Source organism: Limulus polyphemus, unplaced genomic scaffold (assembly GCF_000517525.1).
Source record: "Limulus polyphemus unplaced genomic scaffold, Limulus_polyphemus-2.1.2 Scaffold128, whole genome shotgun sequence".
Taxonomy (NCBI): domain Eukaryota; kingdom Metazoa; phylum Arthropoda; class Merostomata; order Xiphosura; family Limulidae; genus Limulus; species Limulus polyphemus.
The window spans coordinates 229,584-238,922 of record NW_013665738.1 but is presented as its reverse complement, the minus strand read 5'-3'; the positions used below and the strand labels follow the sequence as shown (position 1 = coordinate 238,922).

Sequence of the window (9,339 nt, the reverse complement as noted above, 5' to 3'; positions counted from 1 at the left end):
ATATAAGTTGTTCGGGTTTTTTCATCTAAAAAAAAGCGACATTAATTTCTTGACGACCTAATAAAAAAGTAACAGCACGCAGCGTTATTCGTGGGTATACTCATTGTATGCTTGTTGGCGAGTGTATTCATCCTAATATAGAAAAGCAACAACACACAATGAACAAAGGAACGGAACATTATTTGCTTTAAATTAAAAGAAATAGAACAAGGAACAATCTGAGAACGTAACACTAGGTGTTTTCACTTTGAAAACAACACGAGTCATTTTGGATTTCTTTGAAACATGATCAGAACGACGGCACCGAATAAACCTGAAAAATCTCAAACACTGAGTAGACGATCCACAGTAAACGCTAGGTGATCAATTGTGTTGTAGATATACGATCAAAGCTCTCTTTACTTTGTAGCTGTACTATATATTTTTTGGCATAATATGTTATTTTCAGATTTATTTCCAACGTAGATTAGTCACAATTTTTCAGTACACATATAAAAACTCTCTCGGGATCTGGGAAATAACAGAAATACGGAAATATCACTTAGCAGAATATCATCACGGAACAAAACTGTGATCCCCGTATATATACGCATACAATTCTCTTACTCCTCAGGACCTGGGAAATAAAATAAGTACGGAAAGATCACTTATAAAATATAATCACAGAATAAAACTATAAAATAAAAATTTGAAAATTATTGCAGCTCAAAAATCACAGAAACAAAGACATCAAAAATACTCAAAAAAGCACAAGATTAAATTATAAAAAACTCCAAAGAAAAATAAAAACAGCTCTCTACTGATAAAAAAATAAAACCTAAATACAACTCGCTATCACTAAAGTGCTTGAAATTGGGAAATAAAAAAAAGATAAATTAAGCGACAAATAAAACATAACACACTGTAGTTTATTGTTTAGTCATGAAGCAAATTTCATACCTAGTTATTCCCCCCAAAAGTTTACAAATATACTTATCATATGAGAACTGTTTTCATATATTTGAAATTTTTACTCTGCAGCTATGAAAGCGTTTCTGAAAGTTATGAAGTATTTAATTCTCAAGTTTCTACTGTTAACTTTTGATTTCTTGTTTAATTAGTTTTGTGTCTATATTTTAATTGTGTACAGTTAAGTTAGTTAGCATACTTTATAGGGACGAAATCTTGCATAGAAGAGATGGTAAATAAAGATTATTACCTTTGGCGTTAATTTGCTGTTTTTCTCCTCTATTCATGTTCGATAAGTTCAAACATCAATTTTCATTTATAGATAATGAGACGAGATAGATTTATGTTTAGGTATGGAACTTCAAATTAAATTTTTCAGCCAATATGTATGTGTTTTTTATACCTCACAAGACAAAAACGAGATTGATTTTAAAATTACACAAATTTTAAACATAAGTATTTACATACATAATATGATATCTATTATAAATAATTAGCAGCTAGGACGTATCACATCAATTAACCAAGATATTTTAACACAGTCTAACCCCACCCTCATAAGAAAAGTTTTGATAAAGGGATTGCGATACCAAATATTATTTCACATCTAACACATTCTGTACTCATGTTTACAGGCAAATGTGTTAATAGGTTTCTAAATATCACTGCTGTTTATGCACGTCACGGTCTGAAATATGTATGCCCCTTCTGGAAAAGTTTCCCTTACCAGTTTTCAACCTCCAATGTCAAGGTTAAATGCTTTTATGAGTACTTACAGCTCTAAGACAAAGACAATATGGCTTTACAATCTTACATTAAATAAAAATATTATATCGCCTAATATAAAAAAAGTTTGTTTCAGACAATATCCCTGCAAAGCTACATGAAGCTTTGCTAGCCATTCCCAAATTTCAACTGACAGACTAGAGGGAAGACAGCTAGTAAACAACCGAATAGCGCACCCACAAACTCAAAGTGCAGAGCACGAACAATAAGCCCTCGGATCCACAGTTCGAGCACGATAATCAAGGGTTTTTACTAATAACCTGTACTCCGTAAGTTAACGGTTAAGACACAGAGTCATAGGGTTTCAAATTATAACTTCTACTCTGTAAGTTAGCGGTTTAAGACACAAAGTCACATGTAACTTATAATTTGCATTATATATCTTAAGACGTGAAATACAACTTCTATTCCAAAAGTTAGGATTATGGAACTTGTTTGGTAAGTCCGGAGATCGAGACAGAACTTTTATCTGGATGTTTAGAGAACTGAGATATAATATTTATCCGGTAACTTAGTTATTTGAAATACAACTTTTATACGGTAGTTTAATTGTTTGAGATTCAACTTTTATTCCACAACTTACATGCTCTAGTGATTACAAATATTTTGATAATATCATGGTGTGGCCTAGTATTACGTTGCGTCTGTTGACTTATAGAATAGAAGTTAACCCTAGCATGTTAACCCTACTTAGACTTAAAGAAAATTATCTTTCTCTAAAACGATGTCACGTATTTTATTCGTCATTTCTTAAAATAAACATTTACCTATATCAGTATTTTTAGTGAAAGCCACATTTTATACCCTTCGTGACAGCCACTCTTTATTACCCTTTGTTACAGCCATGCTTTATTACCCTTTGTTACAGCCACGCTTTATCACATTTTATTGCAGTCATGAATGGCTACGTTTAGTGACAGACAAGATTTCTTGCCATTTGTGACAGCCATGCTTTATTACCCTTTGTGTCAGCCAAGCTTAATAACCCTTCGTTACATCCAACCTTTACTAGCCTTAGTAACAGTCACGATTTATTACCTTTAGTGAAAAACAAGCTTTATTACCTTACTGGTAGCCACACTTTGTTGTACCTAGTTCGTTACTTTAAACATGAAAACTAGAAACAGTTCATAAGTATTTTATCTTACTTATTACTTCAAAAATTTAAATCAGATATCAAATCCAGAAACAACTCACACGTGTTCTATTTTGCTTACTGTGTGAAGAGTAAAACCAAAACAAGTTGTCCACGTTTCATCTTATTACTTGAAGCATTAAAAGCAGAAAGAACTCTGATGCATTTTGTATAATTCGTCTTCTGAATATCGTTGGAAACCGCACCTACAACTTTGTATCCAGTTAAGTGAGAAAATTGGCGAAAATAGCAGACATAGTACGTTATTTAATATTTTCAGTTTCTCTTAGTAAACCTATATTGTTGAGTAATATTAAGAACAGAAGAAGATTAACTTTGTCAAGACTCCAGAGGTTTGCAATTAAACTGCTATTTCACTGTGAGCAATCATAATTTTATCCCTAACATTGAGTTGTATTCTGCTTTCACGTACACCCATTTCCTTTGGTCAACCTTCACAAAATCACTTTGTACTCGCGCTCTTGACTAAATATATCAGTTTGGAAGTAGCATATATATAGTACTGAACACAAAATTCAGGACTAATAAATAATTAGTTTGTACTTTTTGCAGGTAATTAATTTCCTAACTTATAACTCTCAAACGTTTACTGAAATATATTATGTCCTTAATGCAGAATCATATTACATTAATTATGAAAATAGGAAATGCTTTTTTTTTTCATTCATGTTGTATACAACTATCACAAAAATTATGAATCTTTAATTTATTTTCTCCAATCATATATACATCGAAGTTCTGTATTATACATTATATATGTATTTATTTGTATATATAAAATACATCTGATCTGGCATCGTTTTTAACACGTATAGTTTATGACACAATAGAACTCTTACAAATACTATAATAAAACTCGGATTCTGTAACTATTTCGATTAATCTTTATCTACTTCTTTTTTTCCAGTTAAACCCTCTTCACTAGAGATAGAAGGACCTCCAGGTCCTGTAGTTGCAGGAGATACAGTTTTGCTCACCTGCACTATAGAGGGTGCTAAGCCTTCGGGTAAGGCTACTTGGTATAATCAATCGAAAATAGTAGAACCACAACCTCACTCAAGCTCCGAATTAATGAGTGATGGTACTTTCAAAACAGTTAGTCAACTTGAGATCAGTGTTTCTAGGTTTGACCACCAGGGAACGTTTTATTGTAAAGGAACTAATCCCGTGGTACAGCAAAAAGGAGATGTTCCTCTCTTGAAGTCAACAGATTTGGAAATCTTATGTAAGTGTCAAGTCTCAGTTTATGTACTTGATTTAGTGTTGTTTCAATACAAATCAATTGAAAGAACGAAGCACGAATTTGGTTATTATAAAATATAATGTTGAATCTGGTATTTATTTTCACATTAGTTTTTCCACCTTCACACCCGATATTTTAGATAAGAAATGGTTTAAATACTGAATATTTTCTAATGATTATTTTATCTAATGTAGATTTACCGGTTGTGGTGGCTCAACCAGTTGGTGGTTTAATCGTTAAGGAGACCAAAGAGGCCAAGTTTTTCTGCTCCTTTGACGCCAATCCGTCCAACATTACTGGTGTCACTTGGTATAAAGATGGTGTGGAACTAGTTAACGGCGAAGACCAAAGGCTAGAGGTCAGTGGCTCGGAAGTTCCTACACTGACCATTCGCAATGTGTCCCGAACTAATCGAGGATTATATCATTGTAGCCTGAGAAATACTATTGGTATAGGGAATGCAACCAATGCAGTTGACGTGAACGTCCTTTGTAAGTGAGAGGTCACAAGTTTTCATTTCACTATTTGTAAGAGATCTTAAGTTTCTTAATTTTTCATTTAAATTAAAATATCACAAACTCGTTTATCACTTTGTTGTTTGAACTAAGATATCACAAGTTATTTTATCACTTTGTTGTTTGAACTAAGAGATTATTAGTTATTCTACCACTTTGTTGTTTGAAGTAAGAGATCACAAGTTATTCTATCACTTTGTTGTTTGAAGTAAGAGATCATAAGTTATTCTATCACTTTGTTGTTTGAGCAAAGAGATCATTAGTTATTCTATCACTTTGTTGTTTGAAGTAAGAGATCATAAGTTATTCTATCACTTTGTTGTTTGAGCTAAGAGATCATTAGTTATTCTATCACTTTGTTGTTTGAAGTAAGCGATCATAAGTTATTCTATCACTTTGTTGTTTGAGCTAAGAGATCATTAGTTATTCTATCACTTTGTTGTTTGAAGTAAGAGATCATAAGTTATTCTATCACTTTGTTGTTTGAGCTAAGAGATCATAAGTTATTCTATCACTTTGTTGTTTGAAGTAAGAGATCACAAGTTATTCTATCACTTTGTTGTTTGATCTAAGAGATCATAAGTTATTCTATCACTTTGTTGTTTGAAGTAAGAGATCACAAGTTATTCTATCACTTTGTTGTTTGATCTAAGAAATTATAAGTTTTCTGTCGCCTTTTTTGTTTCAGTTAGGATATCATAAGCTCTTTTATTCACTTTTATATTTGAATGAAGTGATTACAAGCTATTTTTCATTCTCTTCTGACAAGATTGTTAATTATGTTAATGAAAAATTCTGGAATTCCCAAATTTTGTGATTTGTATGTAACGTTGTGAGCTATATTTTAAAAGATGTTATATGTATGTTAGCTAGGGGGTGCAAGATGTTAAGATAGGTCTAGAAAACCTAAATAGTTCAAAGTAACGTCAAATTTTTCTCGTACATTCGAAACTAGATTGTAAATATAGAACAGTTGTTTCAAGAAAAGAATGAATTGGAAGATAGTGAATTTGCTTCAAGAGATTGAGACTTATTTCAGTCAGTGTGTGAAGTATTTTAGACCTGTGTTAGCCATCACGCTTACTGAGATACTTTTTATAAGTTCATAACACAAAAATACAATAACAGCAACTCGTACAGTAGGTAAATTCTGATTTTAATAATTACCACATCTCGACCTATAGTAGTATCGATGATGACTCGATACTATGGGTCGAAAAGTTGTAATTATTAAAATCAGGTCTTGCCCACTTGTTAAAGTTGCTGTTATAGTACTTTTGTGTTATTTATTCAGTCCAGTAGTTTTCACACCAAACATTAATTTGTAGAAGTTAGTTCAATTTACGTTAGTCCTAGTTCTGTTAGATGGCTTTTAACGCCAATTGTAACGTAGGTCTACAACAATTTACTACAGTTTACAAGCTTGCATAAATGATAGTGAGAAAGTGAAGTAATTTGTGATTGTTACATGGATTGGACTATGAATTACTTTCACCAGATAATTTAAAAGAACTTGCCAACGAAAGAACAACGCTACAACAGTAATATTTAATAGAGTAATTTGTTACATTCTATAGTTACGTCTCTTCATAGTACTTCTCTTCACAGAGTAATTTTAATTTATATCACTTGTGGTAAAATACATTATTTTTTATACTTATTCAAACAATCATTGGAAGTACGAGGTAAACTGTTTTAGATAGAAATATATCATTATATAACATTTTATTACACTAAACTGAAATATATAAGCCCAAACTTCTTTCTGACAGAGCTGAATCAAGGATATACAAATGTCCGATTCTCATAAGGTAGATATAGAATGCCTATTCGTTATGACTAGTACTAAACCTCACACATGTAATCATCACACATACACACGTAACAAGAAACTATATTTTATATTTCAATTTGAAAATCTCCTTTTACTATTCGTGACACTAAATTGATCAAACTTAACCCAGCTTTTTGTTGTACGAAGTTTACTACAAAATAATTATACCAAAACTATAATCCTAAATAAAGACAAAACTTCCTTTTCTCCTAAGTAATAACGTACATTTTACAACTTATGTTTTACATGTTTAAAACAAAGAAAATATTAATGTTTCAATTTCTTTCGTAGTTATGTTTACTCATATTTATTCTTGTTGACAATATCCAACACTATGCAGTATGTTTTAGGGTTGTATAAAGTGTGTTAAGAGTTGTGTTGAGTGAATTTTACCTTTTCTTAAAGAGAGTAATATTAAGTGATCTTAACCGTTTTATAACAATGTTAAGTAATCTTTACCATATCTTAACTGGGTTATATTAAGTAAAATTTACAGATTCTGAACGATAGTTGTGTCAAGTAATATTTACCGTTCCGTAAAGAGTGTTTTGTTAATTGGTACTTACCATTTCTTAAAAGAGTTGTGGGATATTTACTGTTTCTTAAGATAGTTAACTGACCTTTTTTCTTTTCTTAAGAGAATTGTGCTAAGTGGTCTTTACCGTTTCTTGAGAGAGACGTGTAAAGTGATTTTTACAGTTTCTTACAAGAGTTGTTTTAAGTGATATGTGCAGTTTCTTTAGAGGGTTGTATTAAGTGATATGTGCAGTTTCTTTAGAGGGTTGTATTAAGTGATATGTGCAGTTTCTTTAGAGGGTTGTATTAAGTGATATGTGCAGTTTCTTTAGAAGGTTGTATTAAGTATTATGTGCAGTTTCTTTAGAGGGATGTATTAAGTATTATGTGCAGTTTCTTAAGATAATCATTTTAAGTAATATTTATCGTTTCGTAAGACCCCCCCGTCGTTCAGGTAATTCTTCTCCCAACTTCTGTCAACGAAGGTGACAATAAGAGTGTAACACTGGTGTGCGATATTGTGGACGGAAATCCACAAAACTTAATTCGAGCTCGATGGTATAAAAACCAAGAACGTCTCGACGAACTTACAGAGAAAGAGATTATCTGGCAGAACCTCAAGAGGAACTTCACGGCTAATTATTCGTGTGAAGGGGAGAATTCCGCTGGCTGGGGCGACCGTTCAGAGCCGAAGGAGTTGATTGTGAACTGTAAGTATCTAAATGCTTGCTCACAGTTACTTAACACAGGCTTGTCACTAATCACGTGCTTTCTTTATTTGAAATGTACTTACTGGAAACAAGGGGTGTTGTCAGTTCAAAGGCTTAATCTAGGATATCGAAACTTGGACTGGCTTTATAAATGATTTCCGACACACAAAAAATAGAAAATAAAAAAGGCTTGCTCTTAGATCAATGAAATATTTCCGCTAAGTTTTCTATTGCTACATTAGAAAAAGGAGTTACTGCTATATGAGTCTATGAAATGTGTCAGAATTGCTACAGATTCTTTAAACAGACACACACAAACACATACGTTCACACACACACACACACATATAGTTATATATTATACCGAAATTCACTGTTAACAGTACCAGAAAATATAAAATAATTTGATGTATCAAGTGAATTATATACATATTTAGAATATAACTTGTTACAAATGCACCATCAGCCTGTTTTGGAATTATTAACTAAGTTAATTTACTCAAACGCTACATATATTTCCCAGTTTAAAACAAGAAAACAGTATTAGTTCAGAGTTAAGAAAGTAATTAAAGTCTTTAATTAAAAACTTAGTAAAATATGAGGATGAAAAGTGTATAGACTGTTAATGAATTACGATTGTTAAACAAGTGGGAACCTCAATAGCCGCGGCTGTAATTAAATCTCAGATCGGTCAAGAGATGGAGCTATGTGCTAATAGTTTGTATTTGACAAAAACTCAGAGGCATTCTATGAGCCGCTATGCCGCGGCTAAAAATGTGTTCGTGAAAACTGAAGTTTATATTTTTTTATACATTACACGCGATTAGGTTTAAAAAAGGAATGATACGTTCTTTTCGTACAGTTATATAAAACTAGAAAATGATGAAACGTTCTCGTTCATTAAGAAATATAAAACGAGAAAATAGTGATATATTCTTATTCCATTAAGGGATATAAAACAGAAAATGATTATACCCTGTTATTCCATTAAGGGATATAAAAACAGAAAACGATGATACATTATCATTCCATCAGTGGGATATAAAACCAGACAACGGTAATACATTCTCATTCCATTAGTGGGATATAAAACCAGACAACGGTGATACATTCTCATTCCATTAGTGGGATATAACACCAGACAACGATGATACATTCTCATTCCATTAGCGGGATATAAAACCAGACAACGATGATACATTCTCATTCCATTAGTGGGATATAAAACCAGACAACGATGATACATTCTCATTCCATTAGCGGGATATAAAACCAGAAAATGATCATAGATTCTTATTCCATTAGCGGGATATAAAACCAGAAAATGATCATAGATTCTTATTCCATTAGCGGGATATAAAACCAGAAAATGATCATAGATTCTTATTCCAGTAGAAAATGTATAGCTAGAAAATAATCTTACATTTTAACTTCAATAACAAAATTCAAGAATTAATGTGTTTTTCTCCTATGTAAAAGATACAGTTAGAGATTGTAATTTAAACTCGAGACTAGGAAAAAGAAAAGTAATACACAAACAATTTCAAAAAATATAGCATTTTTAATAACCATAATGATGAATTGTGCTTTCATGATGGTCAAAGTCAATTTAATTGGAATACGATCATGAC

General features: G+C 31.8%; 1 protein-coding gene across 1 annotated transcript in view; it reads left to right on the top strand.

Moving 5' to 3' along the window:
- The window catches only part of LOC106473298 (B-cell receptor CD22-like), a 48,780-nt gene that overhangs the window by 1,437 nt on the left and 38,004 nt on the right, over positions 1-9,339 (top strand). Inside the window, exons 2-4 of the mRNA XM_022402732.1 lie at positions 3,798-4,115; positions 4,328-4,624; positions 7,436-7,708. Coding sequence (XP_022258440.1) covers positions 3,798-4,115; positions 4,328-4,624; positions 7,436-7,708 — 888 coding nt within the window. The remainder of the gene's footprint in view (positions 1-3,797; positions 4,116-4,327; positions 4,625-7,435; positions 7,709-9,339) is intronic.